The 26923-nt window shown below is 43.5% G+C and overlaps 2 protein-coding genes across 2 annotated transcripts in view; both read right to left on the bottom strand.

The window, feature by feature from the left end:
* LOC110536567 (polycystic kidney disease 1 like 1) overlaps window positions 1-16820 on the bottom strand; it is a 53010-nt gene extending 36190 nt beyond the window's left edge. Inside the window, exons 1-28 of the mRNA XM_036936648.1 lie at window positions 16760-16820; window positions 15774-15897; window positions 15214-15351; window positions 14804-14985; window positions 14493-14654; window positions 14065-14402; window positions 12688-13729; window positions 12509-12592; window positions 10102-10294; window positions 9516-9871; window positions 9149-9373; window positions 8816-8935; window positions 8534-8702; window positions 8140-8379; window positions 7843-7975; window positions 7542-7745; window positions 7213-7394; window positions 6833-7036; window positions 4015-4178; window positions 3262-3768; window positions 2942-3145; window positions 2790-2852; window positions 1665-1730; window positions 1380-1565; window positions 1135-1212; window positions 816-958; window positions 612-732; window positions 48-174 (exon numbers count right to left, since the gene is read on the bottom strand). Of these exons, the coding sequence (XP_036792543.1) occupies window positions 48-174; window positions 612-732; window positions 816-958; window positions 1135-1212; window positions 1380-1565; window positions 1665-1730; window positions 2790-2852; window positions 2942-3145; window positions 3262-3768; window positions 4015-4178; window positions 6833-7036; window positions 7213-7394; window positions 7542-7745; window positions 7843-7975; window positions 8140-8379; window positions 8534-8702; window positions 8816-8935; window positions 9149-9373; window positions 9516-9871; window positions 10102-10294; window positions 12509-12592; window positions 12688-13729; window positions 14065-14402; window positions 14493-14654; window positions 14804-14985; window positions 15214-15351; window positions 15774-15897; window positions 16760-16820 (5816 nt within the window). The remainder of the gene's footprint in view (window positions 1-47; window positions 175-611; window positions 733-815; window positions 959-1134; window positions 1213-1379; window positions 1566-1664; window positions 1731-2789; window positions 2853-2941; window positions 3146-3261; window positions 3769-4014; window positions 4179-6832; window positions 7037-7212; window positions 7395-7541; window positions 7746-7842; window positions 7976-8139; window positions 8380-8533; window positions 8703-8815; window positions 8936-9148; window positions 9374-9515; window positions 9872-10101; window positions 10295-12508; window positions 12593-12687; window positions 13730-14064; window positions 14403-14492; window positions 14655-14803; window positions 14986-15213; window positions 15352-15773; window positions 15898-16759) is intronic.
* Window positions 16821-20872: 4052 nt separating this feature from the next.
* On the bottom strand, window positions 20873-25035 carry spag6 (sperm associated antigen 6). The gene is made up of 11 exons (XM_036935085.1): window positions 24863-25035; window positions 24633-24728; window positions 24307-24473; window positions 23819-24002; window positions 23539-23744; window positions 23199-23372; window positions 22893-23045; window positions 22403-22594; window positions 22106-22222; window positions 21635-21780; window positions 20873-21477 (listed from the first exon to the last, which is right to left on the bottom strand). Exons 1-11 carry the CDS (start codon window positions 24993-24995, stop codon window positions 21414-21416), a joined length of 1632 nt encoding a protein of 543 aa, XP_036790980.1. The 5' UTR covers window positions 24996-25035; the 3' UTR covers window positions 20873-21413.
* Between the last annotated feature and the right edge of the window lie 1888 nt (window positions 25036-26923).

Genomic DNA, 26923 nt, shown 5'->3' with positions numbered 1-26923 from the left:
CTAGTCAGTCAGGCAGTCAGTCAGTCAACCAGTCAGTCAGTCAGTCTTACAGTTCCTTATCAGGGTTGTAGTTAGAGGAGGTGTTCCTGATGAAGCTGGGGTGGACTGTGACGGTTACAGGACAGGGTGCAGTTGCTGCTCCAAACCTGTTCCGGACCTCTGTATAGATAGTGACTGGATCAACAGGGACACAGTGTCAATAAAGATATGAAATTCAAAACAATGTGAGTGTCTGCTGTATTCCTCTCTGGACAGTATAATAAAATAAGAGTTAACCTGTTTCTGCAGTGGACTAAATCAGGGTCACAGAGTGTTTCTTGGTAGTCTTAAACAAATCTACTTTGAAACAAAAGTATACACCTCACACACATGGTTATGGGCTTAAAAATTGTTATTGGGATGTGTTAATGTGTTACATTTTGAGTTTGCATCCCAATATTACACTTTATATGCATCACAGAAGACTTAAATACAACAAAACCATCTGACATATAAACACTGTATTTCCGGCACCTTTTTTAAATAATGTTTATTAATTATGAAAAATATGAATAACATTCCACCTATGAGGCCACTAGGTAATTTGACTAGAGAAAAGAGTTGTAATATACCTTTATAGTCATCCTGAGGGTCTCCAGATGGCAGGTTGAAGAAGTACTGAAAGTCTCTTCCTTGGTACAGGGTCTTAGGAGGGCTGTTTCCTATACTGAAACTGTACTCATACAGCAGGTCCTAAACCACACAATAAACACATCAGTAAGATGGTGATGGAGATAAATACAGTACTACTGCTGCTGGTTAGACTGTATGTGTACCTCTTTCCCAGAGGTGCAGAAGATGCTGAAGTGTGTGTGTATCTCGAAGCCACTGCTAGGCTGCACCTGACAGGTTATCCCTTGGGGACTGGGGCTAGTGGACAGGAACAGCTGAGTCCGCCCCACTACTGTATCGTGGGAGTCTGAGTTCAGTAACAGGAAACACGGACACACACTTTGATTAACAGATAAAGGGAGTGAAACATTTATTAAAAAGCAATCAGTTAATCAATACAGTAGTGAATTGATCCATCCATCTCTCATCATCGTACAGCATCTGAGATTCAGAGGGCAGACACGACATCTGGACCTTACTCACTAGCTGTGACCTCCAACATGTATCTGCTTCCTGCTCTCAGTGTGAAAGGTCTGAATGTGATGAGAGCAGAGGAGATTCCTAGAGGCAAAAACAACAGGTGATCAGGTACAACAACGTACAGTCAATCTATCAAAACAATTCAATGTATATTTGAATTAGTTGATTTGAGACTGGAAAACTGCTGTGCACGTACACAGTTTGCACAATGCAGTAGTTAAGTGGATTGCGTGCTGATGGATGTTTACCTGTGTATGTGTAGGACTCAAACAGCTCCTGCTCTAACAGTTCTCTGGGCAGGTCTAGTAGTGTGGGGTCAAGGACCACCAGGGAGGGGCTGGAGTCCATCAGGTTACTCCCCTCATCCTCAGCTGATCCTGGGACAGCAGGAGGAGAGTCCCCCTCTGAGCTCTCGGAGCTCCCACTACCCACACCTGACGATAGACATACAAGAACACACACAGTATAAACACAAGCAGTAAACACACACACACAAACACACACAGACACACACAAACACAGGTGAGCCCTACCTGTTGGTCTGCCCACTGACGCTCCCGGGTCTGCCTCCTCTATCCCCAGGAAGGGAACATTATAATCTGTAGGACAGACATTCACAACTAAATCTCTGTAAAAGTATGAGTCTACAGAAAATACTTCTGTTATTCAATCCAATATGTACATCTACTGAAATAAATATGCATGGCATTACCCCTCCTGTCTCAGCCTCCAGTATTTATGCTGCAGTAGTTTATGTGTCGGGGGGCTAGGGTCAGTCTGTTATATCTGGAGTATTTCTCCTGTCTTATCCGGTGTCCTGTGTGAATTTAAGTATGCTCTCTCTAATTCTCTCACTCTTTCGCTCTTTATTTCTTTCTTTCTTTCTTTCTCTCTGAGAACCTGAGCCCTAGGACCATGCCTCGGGACTACCTGGCCTGATGACTCCTTGCTGTCCCCAGTCCACCTGGCCGTGCTGCTGCTCCAGTTTCAACTGTTCTGCCTGCGGCTATGGAACCCTGACCTGTTCACCGAACGTGCTACCTGTCCCGGACCTGCTGTTTTCAACTCTCTATAGGCAGCAGGAGCGGTAGAGATACTCTGAATGATCGGCTATGAAAAGCCAACTGACATTTACTCCTGAGGTGCTGAGCTGTTGCACCCTCGACAACCACTGTGATTATTATTATTTGACCCTGCTGGTCATCTATGAACATTTGAACATCTTGGCCATGTTCTGTTATAATCTCCACCCGGCACAGCCAGTAGAGGACAGGCCACCCCTCATAGCCTGGTTCCTCTCTAGGTTTCTTCCTAGGTTCTGGCCTTTCTAGGGAGTTTTTCCTAGCCACACCTGCATTGCTTGTTGTTTGGGGTTTTAGGCTGGGTTTCTGTATATCACTTTGAGATATCAGCTGATGTAAGAAGGGCTTTATAAATACATTTGATTTGATTACCAGTGAAGTTATATGTGCCTGTCTGATTGCCTAATGGTTCTAGTGTTCCATTGGGGTCCCAGCTTGTCTCTGCTGTGGAGGGATCTGAAACAAAAAAGCAACATGTTTCATCTTGGACTTTTCAATGTCCCTTAGTTGTGAGTGTAAAATGGTTTGCTACTTTAATCTACTGTGTGTCAATAATACCAGTAACTCTTAACTGACCTGATCCGGGGAAGGGTCCTAACACTCCACCACTGACTGACTGTCCAGGAAAGGAGCCCTCAACTGCAACACAAAGAGGACTGAACTAAGAGAAGTGTAAAGACGTAAATATATCCCTCCATCTATTCATTTATTCCCTTTATCTTCCTTACCAGGACGTCCACTCACATCTCCACTCTCCAGGACGGGGAAAGGGAAGTCGTAGTCATTGGGAAAATCAGGATCGATGGGGAATTCCTCGATGATGTCACTCTGGCCAAGTGGGGCAGAGTAAAGGATGCTGCCATCGTCTAAGGTAACTACAGAGTACTCTGAGATGAGGTAAGGGGGCCCACCGGGGTCAAACCCTCCCAAGTCTGAAATAAAATAAACTTTAAAATTTACACCAACATATTTCAGAGCTACGAAACCTATCAAAGAAAAGCAGTCGGCAGAAGATAATATGTTTTATTGTGTGACTCTTAACCCTTACCTGGCTCAGGTGTATCAGGAGTGAAGCTGATTGGAGCAGAGATGGGCTCGGGGGAGGAGTTTGGTGAAGGGTTGGCCAAAACACTGTGGTTTGGTAAAGAGAGAAATGGAGGGCTGTAGTTTGGTGTTTGGTTGTTCCCAGCTGCGCTATTGATTTTCTGAAGTTCTACTGAACCCTGTGACCTCTGTTTCCGGGGGCGACCACCAGGTGATGGAGAAGAGAGGGGGAAGGGAGGCAGGGGGACTGGGTCGGGAGTTGTGGGGGTCGTAGTTTGTATCTCAGTATGGCTGGTCACGTTTGATGACATCAGACCGGTCACCAAGCTGGCTGGGATTGATGTCATATTTGAGGATATCTCTGTGGATGAGGACATCACGCTGGCTGTGGTTGAGGGTGTGTGCGGGGGTGATGATGGAGGGGTGAGAGTCAGGGCTGGAGGCAGGGGAAAGGTAGGGCCACTAATGATGTTGGAGGGAATACTCAGATCCACACTGTGGCAGAAGGGGACTTGAAAGAGAGGACACAGAGGTTAACATACACACACTATAACACCCCACTCATCCCTCTCACCACATTATTACACACAGATACACTCTACTGTATAGGAGTAGTGTAGAGCCTGTGTCACTCCCATTCATTTGGAATTCAAGCCTTTAGAGTTCTTATTATACACTTAGCTGGATCTACACATCAGAAGGACGGTCTACAGACCTATCCTGCTGTAGTCTGTACGGTGAGGGATCTATGTCTTACCGTCTGTGTCCACCTTACTGGAGGAGTCGACCAGGTAGAGAGTCCAGGTGTAGCTGATGGTTCTGGGGGAGGGGCCACAGCTGTCACACACTGCTCTGACTGAGAACGACTGGTCCCAGTTCACTACGTCCCCCTGGCACTGGTAACAATACACTGACACTCTCCTAGAGAGAGAGAGAGAGACAGAGAGAGGGAGAAGGTCAAGACATAATAATACTCCTTCAGGCTATCATTAAAACATAAAACAGGACAGGGACTCACTGAGCCAGATCAAAAAGGGTATACACACACATACACCGCACCTATATATATATATATATATATATATATATATATATATATATATATATAGGTGCGGTGTATGTGTGTATATATATATATATATATGTGCAGTGTATATGTATATATATATATATATATATATATATATATATGTGCAGTGTATATGTGTATATATATATATATATATATATATATATATATATATATATATATATAGGTGCGGTGTATGTATATATAGATATATATAGGTGCGGTATATGTGTATATATATATATATATATATATGTATATATATATAGGTGCGGTGTATGTATATATAGATATATATAGGTGCGGTGTATGTATATATAGATATATATAGGTGCGGTGTATGTATATATAGATATTTATAGGTGCGGTATATGTGTATATATATATATATATGTATATATATATATAGGTGCGGTGTATGTATATATAGATATATATAGGTGCGGTGTATGTATATATAGATATATATAGGTGCGGTATATGTGTATATATATATATATATATATATATATATGTATATATATATGTGCGGTGTATGTGTATATATATATATATATATGTATATATATAGGTGCGGTGTGTGTATATATATAGATATATATAGGTGCGGTATATGTATGTATGTATGTATGTATATATATATATATATATATATATCTATATCTATATATATATGTATATATATATCGATCTGCAGGACACCGTCAAAGATGAAGAGGTCAGATTCCTGCTCAACGCAAGTAACTTTGTCCTACTGTCAAGGTCAAGGTCTACAGGAACAACTTCACATTCTTTAGGAATACAACATCAACTGGGCAATCAACATTCAGAAAACTAGTCGTGATTTTCCAGAAAAAGACCAGGAATCAGAGCAGCAGACACTCCTCCAAATTAAGAAATACCATGGTTGAACATGCCCAACGGTACAACTACCTGGGATAAAAAATGTGTGCCGCCAGTGGATTTGGTGAAAATTCCTGCAAAGCATTTTACTGGGAGAAAAACCCAATAGAAAATCTACATACGGAATTCTGCAGGATTATCCGTAATATCCAAAAGAAAGCACCAAATAATGCATGCAGAGCGGAACTTAATTGTAAATCTGTAGAAAATAACACTAACATTTTGGCCCCATTTGAATATAAGCCACAAAACATCCTTACAGTTCAAAGCACTTGAAACCCAAGAGCTGAACCCTGAAGAGAGTCCCCTATGTCATCTGTTAAAAACACTAAACAACCCTATTCTTCAACACACAGGGAAATCAATCAAGTTGCTACAGAAATGAAAACCTCCTATTTGAAAAATTGGTACAGACTAAACTAAATTGCTATTTGGCTCTCAAAATAGAATACAAATTGGCAGAATATCTGTACTCTGTCAGAGATCCAAAACAGAGACAGATCCTGACCAAATATAGGCCCAGCGACCACCAATTGGCTACAGAAAAAGGGAAACACAAAAATACATGGCTACCTAAAGGGGAGTGTCTATGTGGTCACTGCACGACAGGGGAGGTAGAGACAGAGATGCACTTTTCCTCTACTGTGAGAAATACTCCCAAATAAGATCATATTTTTAAAGAAAATATCTCAATCAATTCCCATCTTCTGTGCATTTATTAATGACATGAAACTTGGAATTATTCTGGTTGAGGGAGAAACAGCAAATATTACTGATTGCTATAGAGAGACCTTTTTTTAACTAGACAAGTCAGTTAAGAAAAAAATGTTATTTACAATGACGGCCTACCCCGGCCAAACCCTAACGACACTGGGCCAATTGTGCGCCACCCTATGGGACCCCCAATCAGCTGGTTGTGATACAGCTTGGAATCGATTCAGGGTCTGTAGTGACGCCTCTAGCACTGAGATGCAGTGTGCCTTAGACCTCTGCACCACTCGCTGAACTTTTTACATTGTATATAACTTACTGGTAATACATAGTGGAACCAGAAGATTACACAATACAACAGCTGTGGTGTTGTACCTGTATACATGATTATATGTACTAGTATTATTATTACTACTGAAATGAATTGTATTTCATTATCCTTATTGCATTGTACTGTATTTTACTGAAATGCTGTACCACTATACTGCTTTGGCAATATCTACAAATTGTATTTCATGCCAGTAAAGCAATCTGAATTTGAATTTGAATTAGAGCGACAGAGAGAGAGAGAGAGAGAGAGAAGACAGTGAGAGAGAAGACAGAGTGAGAGAAAGAGAGAAAGAGAGAAAGAGAGGAGAGAAGAGAAGAGAGATGGATTATCAGTGTGCATCAGTGAAATCAATAAATTGATGAGATACATGAAGTTCTTTCATTGATAAACATTAAAACAGATATGTATGAAAACACCCTCAAATAAAAGCTGACATTCTGTACCGCCACCTCCTGACAAACATTATATCTCAAATCTAAAATGCTAGCTAAGCACTTCACTGTCCAAATACATATGGAGGGGAGTGTACAAAAAGTAAAGTAACATCAAAGTGTTCCCCACCTGAGCAGGCTGGGTGTGACCGTGATGAAGGTGTCAGCTGTAGATGAGCGTTCTCCACTCTGGACCGTGAGCATGAACCTGAACTGGTCAAAGTCCCGTTTCAGGAACCCCACTGGAAACACGATCACAGAGAAGGAGGTGGGCACATATTGGTCGAAACACGAGCTGTCGATGGCACTGATTGGCTTACAGGTCCAGCTATAGCTGTAAGGGGGAGGGATTTAGTAACAGTAGAAAGGGTCCGTTTCATTAAATGGCCAATCCCAAAACAACCTCTAAAAGCAGTAGGGCTGGCCAAACTTTCTCCTGGAGAACGGGTGTGTATGTAAGCTTTTGTAGGCTACTGACAGACTGACAGCCAGTGTTACTGCTGTAGTTACCTGAGGTGGTTCATGGGGTAGTCGGGGTCATAGGAGAGTTGTCCGTTTAGGGAGATAATGCTGCTGTTTCTGCTGCTGAGGAACATGTTGGTGCCTCCATGGATGAAGGAGACCAGAGGACTGGGCACCACCTCCACACATACACTGTAATTACTGTACACCACACTGCCAACGATCTGGACCTACACACAACCACAGGACAACGTTATGATAACATAATTATAAAAACTATACTATTTTGCCAGGTTTTCAATGAAAAGGGCTAGCAACATACATATTGACAACATATAGTATTACAGAAAAACAGAATCTGTTTTGACTCCACTCACCTTGGCTATAGCGGTGTAGATACCATAGTGTAGGAAGTGGCTGGGTAGGGTGATGCTCTGTCTGTCTGTGTGAACAGGAGGTAGAGGTACAGGCAGGCCTGTAGAGTTATACAGAGACCAGTTGTACTCCAGACCCTGGAACACATCACACTGGACCTCTGCCTCATACGTCACCCCCAGACCCACTGGCTCATACCTCCGTGCCTGGAGAGGAGAGGAGTGGGAATATTGGGTCAGTCTGAATATGACCCTGTGTCTGTGACCCAGGTCCAAACCTTCAGTCTCTCAGTAACACTCTTACCTGTATCTTGAGCGGTCCCATGTTTTTAACAGCTGGAGGATTACAGGGGCGGTCGACCACAAACATCTGTGCGGTCAGGGAGGCAGAGCTGACCAGGTTAGACACGGTCACCTCAACCGTGAACTCTCCTGTCCTGCATGGGGAACAGTCACATACTTTGCCATGTTATGTCACCCTCTGTCACATTCACCAAGACTGCAATCAGTTCACAATCAAGTGCAGGAGCAACACCATTGATTGGGTAGGACAATTATAGACTGCACCTTTAATATACGTTTCTAGAAGGTTCCATCTGACCTGTGGAATACATGCTGTTCTGTGTTCCCTCCCGTCCTGGAGGTTCCGTCTCCAAAGCTCCAGGAGTAGGAAAGGTTGGTTCCAGAGTTGACCCTACAGGTGAAGCTGGCGGTGTGGTTCAGAACCACAGACGGCTGGAGGAGCAATCTGTTAGGACGCACAGCTCTCTGGACCAGGACAGGATGCACCTCGGAGGTGAAGGAGCTCAGCCCGTTGGAGGCTACCACCACCACACTGTACCTGGGAGCACAGGAAGGAGTCGACTAGATTTGTAAACCTGACAACTCTATAGGGTGTATTTGTTCAGGAAATATCAAACATGTGTGTGACCATGTGCCTACTGATTATGACTAATTACTGATTAATTGTGTTCATCAAAGAGATGAGTGAGAACCTGTCAGGTGTGTGGTATGTCTTTTTTAAGGAGCGTGACGTGGTCCGAAGGGGTCGGGAATCTCCAAAGTGCCAGAGGAATTCCACAGGGTCCGGTTCTTCTGTCCGGGCCCGGAATGTTATATCAGTGTTTGTGGCATACGCCTGTTTCTCTGTGTGGATACTCACAGCTGGGAAAGACAAATGACGTACGGGAAATAAATATTACATTTCATGAATGAATGATTTCAGAACGTACACTACCTGTTTCTGACATAGATAGGACGTCATATGTCATACGCACATTGCATCCGGTGCAGCACAGAGACGGGGACACAGTGGCTCACACTCCCGACTTTGTTCTCAGCCAACACACACACCTCAAACGCACCCACAGACAGGAACACGTGGGACACTACAGCACCTGGAGACACACACACACACACAGATAAAGCACAAAGAATTATATTCACACACACAGATAAAGCATTCAGAATTATATTCACACAGACTCTAAACTGATTTGAGACAGATTTGGAAATGGATGAATTGTGATGTTATTCAGTATTTTCCATAATCCATTTAGTCTGGTCTGTAAGTATGAGAACCTGTTATCACATCCAAGCCTGGTTTATACCTGCATTGACATAGGTGGTCTGGTCTCCCATACTCCAGGTGTATGAGACGTTAGTTCCCTGTTCTAACAGAGCCTCAAAGAGAACCACCTGGTTCTTATGAATCACACTTGAGTGTGCAGAGAGGTCTAGACCCGCTGGAACCTTCTCTACATAGAACACACGTTCCGTAGCCATACTTCTGTAGAACTCATTATAGGCCCACACTCTGATCTGGAACACTCCCTCTGGGAATGCAATAAAGATTCAACAGTTAGACAAATATCAACTATTACTTTGTGTCCAAAATGTCTTCATGCCGAATTTCAGGAGAATGTAAGGTATTGTTTTTATTTTTATTTCCATTTGCAAACATAATTACTTGTTTACCTTTAGTGAACTGGTGATAGGTGGATGCAGTCTTTCCCAGCGAATGAGAGACACCGTTCACATATGAAGTTGGCAACCCGTCTCCGAAGTCAAAAACAAAATGGGCGCTGTGGGAGAAGGAGTGTCCTCTGAACAGGAGGAGGGACGTGGCGTAGGTCCCAACAGCCTGCAGGTGGAGCGCTGCCCTATCCGACCCAAATGGGTACTGGACCTGAACTTGACCCACGGGGCCATGAACCCTGACCTCTAGGTGTCGGCTGACTGAGGTGTGGCCCAGGGGACAGTAGGTTGTCACGGTAATGTTATACATCCCTGGAACAACTGCCTGGAGATGAAGGGAGCTCACACTGGTGTTCCTAGGACAGAGGGAGAGATGGACGGATGATGAAGAGATTGAGGGAGTGGTGTGGAGCGAGAGAGAGAGAGAGAGAGAGAGAGAGAGAGAGAAATACAGACAGACAGACAGAAAAGGGAAAACATAAAACCAAACAGAGAGAGAAACAGTAGGGAGAAAACAAGGTAAAAAAAACGACTTTCTGTGACAGTAAATACTGTGACAGTAAATATCTTCAGGGGATAGACTTACCTGTCTGTGTGACTGTGAGTGGTGAATTCTGGGAGAGACACCTGCCACTCAAACACCATGGCCCCGCCTCTGACCACTAAAGCTGTTGCGTTGATGAAGTCAGCTAATCGGATCACGGCAGGTGTGGCCAACACTAAGAGGACGTCACCAATTGGCTCCTCCGTGGTTACCTCATGTGCTAAAATCAAAGCTCCTGATTTAGAGGAAGTAAAAGTCAGCTAGAGGGTAGTTACTAGATGACCATGTTAGAGAGGACAGGGTAGTTACTAGATGACCATGTTAGAGAGGACAGGGTAGTTACTAGATGACCATGTTAGGGAAGACAGGGTAGTTACTAGATGACCATGTTAGAGAGGACAGGGTAGTTACTAGATGACCATGTTAGGGAAGACAGGGTAGTTACTAGATGACCATGTTAGGGAAGACAGGGTAGTTACTAGATGACCATGTTAGGGAAGACAGGGTAGTTACTAGATGACCATGTTAGAGAGGACAGGGTAGTTACTAGATGACCATGTTAGAGAGGACAGGATAGTTACTAGATGACCATGTTAGAGAGGACAGGGTAGTTACTAGATGACCATGTTAGAGAGGACAGGGTAGTTACTAGATGACCATGTTAGAGAGGACAGGGTAGTTACTAGATGGCCATGTTAGAGAGGACAGGATAGTTACTAGATGACCATGTTAGAGAGGACAGGATAGTTACTAGATGACCATGTTAGAGAGGACAGGATAGTTACTAGATGACCATGTTAGAGAGGACAGGGTAGTTACTAGATGACCATGTTAGAGAGGACAGGGTAGTTACTAGATGACCATGTTAGAGAGGACAGGGTAGTTACTAGATGACCATGTTAGGGAAGACAGGGTAGTTACTAGATGACCATGTTAGAGAGGACAGGGTAGTTACTAGATGACCATGTTAGAGAGGACAGGGTAGTAAAAATCCCTTGGCTTCCGTCCCCTGTAGTTTCTCCATGTAGTGAGAAGGAGCGAGGATCAGATTATCAGATGTGCTTGAGAGGAATTCCACTAAAACCTTATACAATTCTGATGTTGAAATACAGGTTTAGTAACAGCAATCAAGAATGCAGGAATTATTGGAGGGGGAAAGCCAGGTAAGGAACTTTTTAATGTTACTCTGCCCCAGCCTTAGCAGTTTCTAATGTTACTCTGCCCCAGTCTTGGCAGTTTCTAATGTTACTCTGCCCCAGTCTTAGCAGTTTCTAATGTTACTCTGCCCCAGTCTTGGCAGTTTCTAATGTTACTCTGCCCCAGTCATGGCAGTGTATAATGTAACTCTGCCCCAGTCTTGACAGTTTCTAATGTTACTCTGCCCCAGTCTTGGCAGTTTCTAATGTTACTCTGCCCCAGTCATGGCAGTTTCTAATGTTACTCTGCCCCAGTCATGGCAGTTTCTAATGTAACTCTGCCCAAGTATTAGCAGTTTCTAATGTTACTCTGCCCCAGTCTTGGCAGTTTCTAATGTTACTCTGCCCCAGTCATGGCAGTTTCTAATGTTATTCTGCCCCAGTCTTGGCAGTTTCTAATGTTACTCTGCCCCAGTCTTGGCAGTTTCTAATGTTACTCTGCCCCAGTCATGGCAGTTTCTAATGTAACTCTGCCCAAGTATTAGCAGTTTCTAATGTTACTCTGCCCCAGTCTTGGCAGTTTCTAATGTTACTCTGCCCCAGTCTTGGCAGTCTCTAATGTTACTCTGCCCCAGTCTTGGCAGTTTCTAATGTTACTCTGCCCCAGTCTTAGCAGTTTCTAATGTTACTCTGCCCAAGTCTTGGCAGTTTCTAATGTTACTCTGCCCCAGTCTTGGCAGTTTCTAATGTTACTCTGCCCCAGTCTTGGCAGTTTCTAATGTTACTCTGCCCCAGTCTTAGCAGTTTCTAATGTTACTCTGCCCCAGTCTTGGCAGTTTCTAATGTTACTCTGCCCCAGTCTTGGCAGTTTCTAATGTTACTATGCCCAAGGCTTAGCAGTTTCTAATGTTACTCTGCCCCAGCCTTAGCAGTTTCTAATGTTACTCTGCCCCAGTCTTAGCAGTTTCTAATGTTACTCTGCCCAAGTCTTGGCAGTTTCTAATGTTACTCTGCCCCAGTCTTGGCAGTTTCTAATGTTACTCTGCCCCAGTCTTAGCAGTTTCTAATGTTACTCTGCCCCAGTCTTGGCAATTTCTAATGTTACTCTGCCCCAGGCTTAGCAGTTTGTAATGTTACTCTGCCCCAGTCTTGGCAGTTTCTAATGTTACTCTGCCCAAGTCTTGGCAGTGTCCTTCTGTTCAGGCACACCATCTTAAAACAGTTGAAAAGCTTTAAACATTCGCACAAACATAGACATATTATCGTGAATCAGAGTAAAGTACTTGAGAATTACATTTTTCCTTACCATTTACCTTGGTACTGAGGGCTAGGCTCGGCCAGGTGACAGGTGGTAGAGTTATATCCATGGTGACCGTGTGTGACCACTTTCTGACCAGCTGAACACACACGTTCACGGACCTGTTCTTAGAGGAGACTAGGTTCTCAGCTCTGACCTTAACCTCAGTGGTCCCAGTACAGTCAAACAACAAACCCACGGTCACCTCCTCCCCTGCTGTGTAGCTGTTGTTCTGGTACAGCACGGATGTGTTCGTTAACACCACCACAGACATGTTCGACCCTGTTGTGATGGTGAACAACGCTGCGGTCGGACAGTTGACCGTGACTACTCTTGGAATGTTCAACAAAAATTCTCCGACTGGATCTTGGACCAGGAAGTGTGTGTGGAAGCCAACCCAGCTGATTGGGTTGAAGGCTTTGACCGTGACCAGATAGGTCCCTGCGATCGAGAATGTCATGGTCACGGTCCAGCCCTCAGTGATCCTGTTGAGCACAGTAGTGTTGCCCCTAGCAACTGTCCAAAGCACCTTAGAACCCATGTGGTCAGCCTGGCTGGTGACCGTGAGGTTGAGTTCTGACCGTGACGGAACCACAGCGCTCCACGTTCCAGCCGGCCAGAGGGTGCGTATGCGGTCGTACACCACCAGGGGGCAAGGGAGACAGGCGGAGAGTAGCGGCACAGCAGAATCAGAGAGGGAGAAGACTGTGGCTGATAGGGTATACTGTCCCACGGTGGAGGGGAGGGGGTAGTGCAGGTGGAACTGGAGGTGGCAGCTGGTCTGGCCATAGGAGGAGCAGAGGTGCAGGGGGCTAGAGAGCTGGGGGTAGGAGGACAGGGAGAGGGTGTGGGTGAATTGGAGGGACATGGTGTGATCGTCATTGTCATGACCATGGGTTTGGTTGTGGTTGAGTTCAAGCGCTAGGGTAAAGTTGTAGAAGTGGTCAAGTTCATGACTGTAGGTTTGGTTTTGATTGAGGTTGTGATCTTCTGTTTGGTCATGGTTTTGATTGTTTTCATGGTCAGCATCGTCATGATTGAAGGTTTGGTTGAGGTTGTGGACATGGTCTTGGTTGACGCTGTGTTTTCCCTGGTAGGTCAGTGTGAGGTTGAGCATTAGGCTCTGTCTCTGCGTGGTGTAGAGCTGCAGGTCCACAGAAATGTTCTGACCAGCAGCCAGATGGTACCCAGACCGACTCTCCAGAGTCAAATTACACACAACACGCCTCACCACCGCCTGTATACAGAGAAAGAGCACCCCTATTACAAGTGGAGTCTGAAGAAATCAGGTAGAGCTATCAAACTGAATGTGTTACTCAATCCACCTGTAAAATGTTAACAGACTGTTTATAAGTTAGTGCTTACAGTGGCAGACTACTCACAATATGGATGGTTTTCTCAGTCCAGCCATATTTATTGGAAGCATTGACCTTGACAGTGTGAATCCCCTCAGTTTGAAACAGTTGGCTCTGAAAATACGGAATAGAGTCCAATTGTCATGATATCATAACAGTGAACGAAAAGTTTTGACCCCTAGAAAAGCCCAAGTCAGATGTGGTGTAAATCTCTCACCACAGTGCTGCTCAGACAATCAGAATCAGGAAGGCAGTCTATCTTTACATCCCTCCTCTTCCCCTCCTCTTCCTCTTCCTTTTCATTATCACTGATGAATCTCCAGTGGAACTGCACCCTGATTCCAGCTCCTACATATGCCTGGAGGGTGAGGCTATCACCCAGGTAGGCCTTCTCCAGAGCCTGGGATAGGGTGTCCTGGGCTGGGTAGGGCAGGCAGGAGGGGGTACCCCCTTGCCCCTGGACCAGGCTGACCTCCAACCCCTCTGGAGAGGGACGCAAGACGGAGAGATAGAGGGAGGAGAAGAGCTGGGAGAGGAGGTTGGAGACTGAGATCTCTAGAGAGAGAGGGAGAGGGGAGATTGTGAGATGTAACATTTCTTATTCCCATTAATAAAAAATAAAACATCTATTTGTTTTTGACATACTAATTTGGTATGTTCCAGGGTTTTCCAGCATCCAATCAGAGGAGAAGGTGAAGAAGCCATCGTCCTGGACGATGACGCTGTGTGAACTTTGACCTTTGTGGGCCTTCCCACTGAATTGAACATCCACAGATGATAGGTTCTCTCCTTCCAGGCCATATATCCCTGACAACCATACAACGGTCCAATCACAAACAACAAACAACACATCAACTAATCAGTCAATTATGAGGTTATTCATATGTAATTACCATTTTACACTCTAACTTCTATAAAACCAGGTAAATAGTGGATTGATAAAAAGTTTAACTAACCTGTAGGCTGAGTGGGAGGAGCCGCCAGGTATCCAGAAACCTCCAAGAGGAAAGGCTTCCCAGAATGCACTGTGTCAGTCAGTACTTCCAGGCTGACATTCCGGATGTAAGGCCCCAGTGTTCTGTATACAGCCAACATGTCCTTCCCATCTCCACACGGCAGACAGACAGAGTCACAACACCTGCAGACAGATAGGGTATACATACAGTAGGTATCAGAGATGTTTGAATTAACATACAGTAACCAGCGGCCTAGTCAATAGTTTTGTATGTAAAAATAGGAGACAATGAATCTAAACTTCTCCTGGGTATATTCAAGTTTCAAGTTTCAAGTTTAATTGACATCATGTAATATAAATCTTACTCACTAGGGCTCTCACAATCAAAACAGCATAAAATATATATCTCACCACCCTGTAGAGTTGTTTTGTGGAACTGTGTCTGACTCCCCTTTAGTAGAGATGTCTGGACACTCCCTGGCCACAAGCCCTTCCATCCCATAATGACCACAGTAACACGTCTCCCCCGACAACGCTGCCACATCGTACCTGCAACATACAGGAAAAAATCATTACAGGTTTAGTTGTCTGATTACTTTTAAATCTCTCTAGCTCTCTCACGCTCCCTCATTCTCTTTCTCTCTCTCTCTCTGTCTCCCTCTCTCTATCTGAAGAAAGTCTGTGGTTTAGGAATGTGTAGACATGCCTTACAGATGATTTGTCTTCCCTTCATACAGGACACCATGCCTGCTTAGTGAAAATGTAACTCAAAAACATCTTACACAGCATTGGTAGAAAGGGGATGTTTCTATGTATCCACATCAAGGATGCATTGTCAAGTGCATCACATGAGGTGTTTTTAATTTGTTATGTTTCTATCAAACATTATACAGTTTGTGAATCTTTTTTTTTGTTTTAAGTAGGCTTTATTTTCTGTGGTGATATAAAAGTACAATAACTCCCTCTCTTACCCGCCATCCAGACAGCCCTGTGAGCAGGTGATGGGGTGGAGTCCTCGACAATCCGGGGCTTTAGACAGACCACTGGCCGGTCCAGCAGAACTGTTGTTATAACACCCCACAAACCACTGAAACACTGTGTTACAGAATAACAGGCAAGACACAAAAGGTAAGATTGTTTATTTGATCCAATTGGTTTACTTTAAGTGGTTGTGTAGGCTAGTCAATTATATTAAAATTACTTGCATAAATGAATGCAATTTAAGACACATAGGCCTTGTAACAACTACACAAATGGTCATTCTTTGACAAAAATTGTTTAGTAAAACACCAGGCGTTTTATTGCAACATAATCTAGGTGAATGAATCACTTGTTTTCCGTGTTAGTGGCCTGTCGTTTGGATTAATTGTAACAGCTGGGCTGTTTTTATTGCCTTAGGCCTTATTGTAAAAGCGTTTAAAAATGCCTACCTTTTCCTGAAATGGTTTCAATAGCTCCGTTGACAACAAACGCGTAAATGCAAACTATAAACGTTTGTGTGCATAAGAAATGCATTTTCCATTTGTCTGCCTTCGTTGGTGGATCTGCGTCACATCGGGCGGACTGACTGCAGTAAAAGAGATGCAGCGAGATGGAGATGAAGGACTGAAAAGGTTGTAGCTAAAAGTTAAAGGTGGGCGTGTTTTCACGTTAATAAGAAATGAGAACAGGTAACAGCTGCAACCCTGAACCCACTGTATGCGGAGTGAGAAACAGAATACACACTAGTGTGAAAAAATGTATGAAAGAGTGAAACAAACGATTTCACTAAGGAAGAGAGAAAGCATCCCTTTGTACGATAATATTCAATTATCTTAACCGGGAGCAGATTGCAGAGAATGCGCACGTGCACACACACTTTTATAATTAGCATTCCTGCAACTGGCAGTTAACCTTCACACAATCATCTATAGTCATAATTAGACTACATTGCCCTGCAGTCATTGCAAGTCAATACCTGCCACTACACAGGCCTTCATGTGCATGCCACATCTGGTCAACAGGGTTGTTAGCGTCATTATGGTATTAATAAGCCTATGAACGATATTGGCTTACTAAATTGCAGGATATGTGTTCTCTGTCAAAAATAGGTCCCTTCATGCACCATGCAAACACTGTGTAATAGGATTGTAAAAGCCAGTAGTTGTCCTCATGTACTCTAGCCATGTTGCATGGTGGACTGTGCTTGTTGAGTTAAAGTAATTGTACAGTAACATGGTGCATCCTTATGCACAGTCCAGAATCTGTATTGCCTTCAGAAAGTATTCACACCCTTTGAACTTTTACATATTTTGTTGTGTAACAAAGTGGGATTCAAATGTATTTAATTGTCGCTTTTGGTCAATGATCTACACAAATACTTGTAAGAATGTAAGAAAAATAAAACTCTAATATACCTTGATTAGATCAGTATTCACCCTCCTGGCCTCCCGAGTGGCGCAGTGGTCTAAGGCACTGAATTGCAATGCTGTGACACTACAGACCTGGGTTTGATCCCAGGCTGTGTTACAGCCGACCGGGAGACCGGTGAGGCAGCGCACAATAGGCCCAGTGTTGCCCGGGTTAGGGGAGGGTTTGGCCGGCAGGGATTTCCTTGTCCCATCGCTCTCGGTCACCAGCTGGATGTTGTTTCTTTCCTTCCTCCGATTGGTGCGGTTGGCTTCCGAGCTAAGCGAGCAGTATGTCAAGAAGCAGTGCGGCTTGATAGGGTCGTGTTTCAGAGGACGCATGGCTCTCAACCTTCACCTCTTCTGAGTCCGTAGGGGAGTTGCAGCGATGGGACAAGACTGTAACTACCAATTGGGGAGAAAAGGTGGTAAAATTACAAAACAATAATGTATTCACAATACAGATTTGGCAGCATTACAGCTTGCACACCTGGATTGTACAATTTTTGCCCACTATTCTTTAAAAAATTATTCTTCAAACCAGGTAGGCCAGTTGTTGTTTATTGCTAGAAAGACATGTTCAAGTCTTGCCTGCAACTAGGCTACTAAGAAACATTCAATGTTGTCTTGGTAAGCAACTCCAGTGTAGATTTGGCCTTGTGTTTTAGGTTATTGTCCTGCTGAAAGGTGAATTCATCTCCCAGTGTCTGTTTTTTTCCACCTTTATTTAACCAGGTAGGCCAGTTGAGAACAAGTTTTAATTTACAACTGCATCTGTTGGAAAGAAGACTGAACCAGGTTTTTCTCTAGAATTGTGCCTGTGCTTAGCGCTATTCCTTTTCTTTCTATCTTTAAAAACTCCCTAGTCCTTGCCGATGGCAAGCATACCCATAACATGATGCAGCCACCACCGTGCTTGAAAATATGAAGATTGGTACTCAGTGATTTGTTGCATTGGATTTGCCCCAAACATAACTCTTTGTATTCAGGACAAAAGGTTAATTTCTTTGCCATATTGTTTTGCACTATTTCTTAAGTGTCTTGTTGCAAACAGGATGCATGTTTTGGAATATTTATATTCTGTACAGGCGTCCTTCTTTTCACTCTGTCATTTAGGTTAGTGTTGTGGAGTAACTACGGTGTTGTTGATCCATCCTCAGTTTTCTCATATCACAACCATTAAACTCTGGTGAAATCCCTGAGCAGTTTCCTTCCTCTAAGGCAACGGAGTTAGGAAGGATGCCCTGTATCTTTGTAGTGACTGGGTGTATTGATACACCATCCAAAGCCTAATTAATAATTTTACCATGATCAAAGGGATTTTCAGCATCTGCTTATTTTTTTAAAGATTCTACCGATTTTTTTGGTGAGGCATTGAAAAACCTCCCTGGTCCTTTTGGTTAAATCTGTACTTGAATCTGTGCTCAATTGAGGGATCTTACAGATAATTGTATGTGTGAGGTACAGAGATGAGGTAGTCATTCAAAAATTATATTAACCACTACTATTGATCACCGAATGATTCCACGCAAATTATTATGTGACTTGTTAAGCACATTTTTACTCCGGAACTTATATAGACTTGCCATAACAAAGGGGTTGAATAAATATTGACTCAAGACATTTCAGATTTTCATTTTTATTAATTTCAAAAATGTTATACAGACAAAATTCCACTTTGACATTATGGGGTATTGTGTGTAGATCAGTGACATAAATTCAGGCTGCAACAAAACAAAATGTGGATAAAGTTATAGGGTGTGAATATTTTCTGAAGGCACTTTACAGCCTTAAGCACATCTTAGTGCAGCCTTTAACCCTGGTGAGGCTAATAGGCCTGAATAATATAGGCCTTCCTGATTTTGTTAAGAATAATGACAAAGTGAGGGTGATTATCACACACACTGTGGGGATTCACGCCTGTCCAGGTGCTGTCTCTCTCAATTCAATTCAATTCAATTCAAGGGCTTTATTGGCATGGGAAACATGTGTTAACATTGCCAAAGCAAGTGAGGTAGACAACATACAAAGTGAATATATAAAGTGAAAAACAACAAAAATTAACAGTAGACATTACACATACAGAGGTTTCAAAACAGTAAAGACATTACAAATGTCATATTATATATATATATATACAGTGTTTTAACAATATACAAATGGTCTCTCTCAGTGTGTGTGTGTGTGTGTGTGTGTGTGTGTGTGTGTTTGCTTGAAATTAAAAGTGCTTCTCTGTGAACATTAAATCCTTCTTTGTTTATCTCAAAATTAAGATGACTGGAAATTAATAGATTACCCAATAAAATAAATAAATTACTCACACACCCTATCGAATGTTGCAAGAAATGTATAAACAAATTGTCCTTCCATATGGATGAATGTTCCAACCCCCCTTGAAAATCACGAAAACATGTTTTTGTATTTTAAATGAAAGTTAGATTTCTAAATTAGCAGACAACCTAGGTCTGAATTAGCAGACCGCCTTTCAGTCTAAAAAATAAAATGAATTATGAGAGCATTGTAGCGTCAGAAGATTTGTAGAATAACGTAGTTTATATGATTTATTCAGAGTGTGAATGCCTTGGTTATTTTTGCTTAACTTTTTTCTCTCCCGTTTATGGGCTTTACAAATGCAACCATTATGCTAAGGAAAATGGCTCTATTTATCCTAACAATTAGCCGGTATAAGAAGTCTATTATTAATTAATTAAACGATTTAGTGAGACAAAAAAAGCAATAACACATTTAAATGTACATTTCGACAGACTTTATTAATTCTGAATTGTGCTCCAGAGAACTCGCAATTGAGTCTTCTCCTCTCTCTAGTCTGAGAGGCTGCAGTGAACCTTGGATTCTAAACCATTGATTCGACGGGCCATTTCAATTCAATCCAAACTGACACCTTACCCAACCCAACAGCAGCTCTTTTCATTATATTCTATACCCAAGTTTGTTTGTTTTTTATACGAAATATTCTGGTGGTCCTGTAATAAGGCTCCTCACCCATACACGTCAATAGCAGACTCGTTTTTTTTATTTATCTTTATTTAACTAAGAAGGTCAGCTAAGAACAAATTCTTATTTTCAATGACGGCCGAGGAACAGTGGGTTGTTCAGGGGCAGAAGGACATATTTTTACCTTGTCACCTCGGGGGATTCGATCTCGCGACCTTCCACTTACTAGTCTAACGCTCTAACCACTAGGTTACCTGCCTCCCCAAATCATTCTGCACATCATATCGGCCAGTAGTGGTTAGAAAGACTCGCACATACACCAAGCATATTTTTACGGTCAGTGCAATCTTGATTTAACCCATGTCACGGACAGTAAACAAACAAACAGGGTGTCGCCATGTGCTGTTTGAAAAATGAAATGTGAGACGGGAGGAGAATGCGGCCGCCAGGGAGCAGCAGAGTGCTGCTTACAACTTCTATGGGTCTGTGCGGTAGCCTACAACAACCGCAGAGGCAGATTGTCAACAACATTCTGTCTGTATGATTAAAAATGTGCCCGAATATTTCTTATTAATCTAAATTAATTTGAACTGAGTACTAGTTTATAAGATGAGGTCCGAGAAAGGAATCGTTAGGAAGACATTATATTAATGAAGACGATCCATGTACAGGTCATACATACATAGTTCGTTCTAGGAAACATTATTTTATGGAGGAAATACTGAATATGGAAATAACAATGCAGAGTTCGTATCTAAAACTGAGTACATCTTTATTTTCACTGTCCTGTTTTAATTAAAAATATTTATGGTGTTAGGCTTGTTATGTTTCATTTACTATAATGTTTATTTTATTTTTTGAAAGACCTGCATGCTGGATGAAAAGCAATAATGCACACAACATTACATTTCCAGTGGAAATAATCATATATCCTATAAATATAAAATAAACCTATGAATATTAGCTGCATATACAATGGTTCAATACTAATAAGTGACTTGTTTAGGCATACAGAGTACACTGTTGAGCAGGTTAATGATGCAATTCCTCTTAACAAATGCTAACACAGACCTACACAGCTATGACAATGCATATACAGTCCATGTGATAATGTACTGGCCATTGAGACAAAGACAGACAACATAATCACTGCAATAATAAGAGATTGTTTTATATAGGTCTGCTGTCCTCATATTCATGGTCGGGGGTGAAATCGTCAGTAATAGAGGTATGTGAGCCCGTAACCCCCAGTAAGCTGGGCTAAGACCCTCAAACAGGCTGGTACTTCTCTACCCGCGCCAGCAGAGTCTCTGAGTAGCCAGGGGAGTAGTACCTACAGCAAGAGAACAGAGAACACATTTAGGGTTCACTTGGGGCTGAGGAAATGCCTGGTAGTAGAAACATGCTAGATGAATATGATGTTTTTGTGTGAGATTGTGTGTGTGTGTGTGTGTGTGTGTGTGTGTGTGTGTGTGTGTGTGTGTGTGTACCTGACTATCTCCTCAGGGTAACAGTTGTTGATAGAGTTGATGTACTCCTGCAGGGCAGATCCAGGATCAGCCTTAATTTCCTGAACCTTCTTCAGGCCTCCGCTGGTTACAAACAGACGACGAGCCTTGCTGTCATGGGGCAGCACCTGGAGAGGGGGAGAGAAGGTGAGAGGGGAGGATACAAGGAATACAATGCACTGGATTATGAAACCCTGGGCTGTCTGAACCAAACTTTCATGGCTGGTTTCCCAGACAGAGATTAAATCAAGTCTTGCACTTATAAACTACTGATGAAAATGATGTTTCTCAAACATGTTTTAAAAAATGTCCTCAACTTATATGTATTAAAACATTCTGATTTCCAAGTTGAAAAGAGTATTAGGCTGTGTAGGGCCCTTGCAGAATATTTTCTGTGATACCTAGTAGTCTGAACAGGCCTATGTAAATAAGTGTTGAGAAATGCGCCCCCACCTTGCTGAACTGGCAGACAACATGTTTCAGGATGTTGCTGGGAGCTTCGTAGAGCAGGGGCTCCAGAGCAGGCAGATAGGTGCACTTCTGTAGGATGCTCTTCAGAGCCTTCTTAGCCTGGGGGACAGAAGGGGGGAGGGGAGATGTCAGGATTCAGGATAATAGAGAATATGTTATGGTCTTACTTTCTGCAGCTCTTATGACCCTCAGAATTGTTCAGTAAGATCTTCAGTAGCATCCCTGCCTACTACACAGGTTTTGTGTAACCTGTGACAACATTGACCTATGACACCTTACCTTGACCTGCAGGTCCTCTGAGCTGTCCGTGTCCATGTAGAGGGCCAGCAGCTTGGGCAGGACGTTAGCTGTGGACACGGCCCTAGCATGTTCCGGGGTGTGGCGGCCGATCTGGCCAAACGCCCACGCTGTGGCCGCCTTGATGTGCTCCTCTGGCTCCTCAGACAGACAGATGGCCAGCTGGGGCACCCCCTACTGGGCCGGAGGAGCAACAACAACCAGGGAGGACAGGAGTCGTCGAGAGGTTATGAAGGAGAGGGAAGGAGGGAGGAGGAGAGCGGTTAGGAAGGGGAGGGAAGAGAGAGGTTATGAAGGAGAGGCAGGGAGCAAGAGAAAACACCTCGTAGACAGTGCACACACAAACACACACACCTTGGAGACATGCACAGTGCTCACACACCTTAGAAACATGCACAGTGCACACACACACCTTGGAGACATGCACAGTGCACACACACACCTTAGAGACATGCACAGTGCACACACACACCTTAGACACGATGACGGCCATGGCAAGGTTTTCAGAGTGAGCGGCCACATATCCAAGCATCATGATCCCAGGTAACCGCACGTTACCACGGCTATCACCCAGGTAGTCAATCACCGCCGCCACACCACCCGCATTCACGATCATCAGAGACAGCTATACACACACACACATTCAGGCGAGGGTAGGGATACAGGTGAGAATATGTTTTGGTACCTCTAGTGTGTGGTGTTTGGTGTAGATGAATGTGTGCTTTGAAGTGTGGTGTGTGTATCATCTGTGTACCTGATGTTTGGTGTGTGTGTGTACCTCAGGTGTGTGTTTGGTGATCTCTCTCATCAGTGTGGTAACATTCTTCCTGACGTACTCATCTGGGTCTCGGAGGCAGGCCAGGACAGCAGGGAAGATCTCTGCCTCCACCACCATCTCAGCCAGGTCCACCGAGTGCTTACTGATCTGACTCAGGGCAGAGAACACCTGCCTCTGAATGGAGGGGGGGACATGGGGAGGGAGAGGAATTGAAGAAGAGGAGAGGGAAAAAAGAAAGAGAGTGGGATGCAGGGTTTTAGAGACGACTGTAATATCTAACCTAATCTCGTTTATGTCTTTCCACATGACATACATTTAATCTGCAAACCTGCCCGCTCACCTTCAGTTTGGCATCAGGGTTGAGGATCATCTGGGCCAGGTGTGCGATGGCGCCGGTGTCGACCACAGTCTGAGCTAGCTCAGGGGAGTGCTTGGCGATGTCGCTAAGGGCCGAGGCAGCGATGCGTTTCAGGGCAACCTCTGGTTCCTGGATACACAGCACCAGCAGAGGAACGGCCCCCGCATCCACTACCGCCTGAGACAGGTCTACATACAGAAAGGGGAGGGGTGTTACTGTGTGTGTGTGCGTGTGTGTGTATGCGTGTGTACTATATCCTTACGTGCATTGTGGCGTGCAATGTATCCCAGAGCCCAAGCAGCAGCCTCCTTGACCCCAGGGTCAAACTCTTCCAGAGAGATGACCAGAGCGTCCAGCGCTCCACAGTCCACCACGGCCTGGGCCAGAGCAGGGCTGTGCTTGGCCACCGCACGCAGGACAAACGCTGCTGCCTTCTTATAGAACCTCTACACACACACACACGCACACAAACACACCGATGGGAGAATAAAATATTTAATGCACATTTAGCAGATGCTCTTTAGCAAGAGTATACATCCAGAGCAGTGGCCAAGCACCCAGATCCCTGTGAGAAGGTAGATACCAGATAGAGAGCGAGGCCCTGCTGTGGCGTGAAAGGTACTTTAGGCTCTGCAGTGGCCCCCTTCCCAGGGGAGAATGCCAACACACTCTCAGTGTCAGGGACAACATTCAGCATGGTGAATGAGGGAGGGTATGTAGGTGTACACAAACACATAGACAGAGACATACGTTCTGCTCGGTCAGGGAGTAGACGAGCTGTGGGAGGATGTCTCCCTTGACGACGGCCACTGCCAGGTCGTCATTGTAGTTGGCCAGTCGTCCTAGAGCCAGAGCAGTTGTCTGCTGGATGGTAGGAACCACGTCTAGCAGTAAAGGCCTCAGCAGGGACATCACACCTAGAGGGACAGGTACAGTAGGGAAGGACTTGTGTCTTGTTATAACAGATAACTTTAGCTATAGAAATGTGATCAGAAGCACATCAATGAAAGTCACCTGAAAGAGGATATTGGTTTAGAGAGAAATGGGTACTGTAGGCGACCCAAGTCCCAACTTACCAGCATTTTGTAAAGTTTCAATGTTTTGTGGTCTTGTGGCAAGCTCAGCAATAGTCTGCACAAACTGTGCCCTTGATTTCTGATACTGCTCAAACACTAAAAAAATAGATCCATTAATATGTCAACAACTGAGTCATCATGTTCTTCAAGTTTTGCCTGGCACTGCTTGGAGTTCAATCAAAACAGTCTTGAAAACAGTCGTGAAAACATGCAACTTCGAATGATCTTACCTTGTAAAACCTGTCGTTGACTCATGATTACAATTAGATATTTTTTTTTTAAAGAACTCCACTTTTCTAATAAATGTCTAATAAATATGTGAGTTTTCCATGAAAAGCAGCAGTAAACAGTGCCGTGCAGCATCTAACTCCCGCAGCCTCAAGTTTGGGTTCGCATGTTACTGTTGCCGTAGCAACAAACCGGAAGCAAAAGCTGGTTGCGTCACTGAGCTGTAACGAGGTACACGTCTCTTAGCCCTCACAATGGGAGTCGTTGTCCACAAAGCGTCACGGAGGGCTGTCTAGCTCCCGCCTTTCCTTTCTTTGGATGAGTGAATACATCTCATTATTGTAAATCTTGTTTTGAATATTCTATTATATTTGTTGACGTCAACCGCCTGTATTCAATGGAGAGAGAGAGAGATGCTATGCTACAAGTCTAGACATGAATATGCATACTCTAATGGCTGCTTTTCAAACTCATTAAAAGACACCCTCCTCCACTTACCTTATGCCCTTGGGGGAATCCCCGCGGCCATCTTTGTCGTGGGTCGAAATGATTAGCCAAGCAAGGGAAGTTGACAAAGTAAGCCCTTCAGCCCTCGTTTTTGGTCAAATTTGTGAGTGTACAATTATGTTCCAGTGAAGGGAAATATTTAATGTTACAGCATACAATGACATTCTAGATGATTCTATGCTTCCAACTTTGTGGCAACAGTTTGGGGAAGGACCTTTCCTGTTACAGCATGACAATATCCCCGTGCCCAAAGCAAGGTCCATACAGAAATGGTTTGTCGAGATCGGTGTGGAAGAACTTGACTGGCCTGCACAAAGCCCCGATCTCAACTCCATCGAACATCTTTGGGATGAATTGGAACGCAGACTGCGAACCAGGCCTAATCACCCAACATCAGTTCCCAACATCACTAATGCTCTTATGGCTGAATGGAAGCAAGTCCCTGTAGCAACGTTCCAAAATCTAGTTTAAAGCCTTCACAGAAGAGTGGAGGCTGTTATAGCAGCAAAGGGGGGACCAACTCCATATTAATGCCCATGATTTTGGAATGAGATGTTCCACAAGCAGGTGTCCACATACTTTTGGTCATGTAGTGTATATGTACAGTACCAGTCAAAAGTTTGGGCACACTTATTCATTCAAGGGTTTTTCTTTATTTGTACTATTTTCTACTTTGAGGAAAAATAATGAAGACATCAAAACTATGAAATAACATATGGAATCATGTAGTAACCAGATAATTGTTAAGCAAATCAAAATATATTTGAGATTCTTCAAAGTAGCCACCCTTTGCCTTGATGACAGCTTTGCACACTCTTGGCACATCATTACAACACTGTATATAGACATTTTAAATGTTTTTACTATTTTGGAACTTTTTTGAGTTCAATGTTTACTGTTCATTTTTATTGTTTATTTCACTTTTGTTTATAATCTATTGCACTTGCTTTGGCAATGCAAACATATGTTTTCCATTCCAATAAAGCCCTTAAATTGAAATTGAATTGAGTGAGAGAGATTATTTTTTTTAACCAAAGAGATGTCTGAAATCCATCAGATAAACAGTTTTTTATGAAGCTAGCAATGCAAATAATTAATCTCAGTGATTGACAGTATACAGGACCTGTATGTTGTCAATCACCGAGATTAATTATTTTCAGGTAGCCTATTATTGCATGTTGACTAATCAATCGCAGTGACATAACTGCAAATCTAATTCTCAGGTAAATTTGGTGAATTGGCTTGGTAGCGGCATTGACTTTGTTGGTTGGATAGGAGGCTGCTGCTTGGGCTCTGGGATACATTGCACGCCACAATGCACGTAAGGATATAGTACACGCGCATACACACACGCACACACACACAGTAACACCCCTCCCCTTTCTGTATGTAGACCTGTCTCAGGCGGTAGTGGATGCGGGGCCGTTCCTCTGCTGGTGCTGTGTATCCAGGAACCAGAGGTGGCAAGCAAAAAGTTACCCATGTTACGCTTTTGAGAAAACTGATCCAACCACATGGTAGCTAGCTGTCATTGGTTCAAATCAGGCTAAATTTAC

This window comes from Oncorhynchus mykiss, chromosome 11 (genome assembly GCF_013265735.2).
Source record: "Oncorhynchus mykiss isolate Arlee chromosome 11, USDA_OmykA_1.1, whole genome shotgun sequence".
Lineage (NCBI taxonomy): Eukaryota > Metazoa > Chordata > Actinopteri > Salmoniformes > Salmonidae > Oncorhynchus > Oncorhynchus mykiss.
Note: the sequence above shows the minus strand (reverse complement) of the source record. Positions and strands in the feature narration are given on the sequence as shown.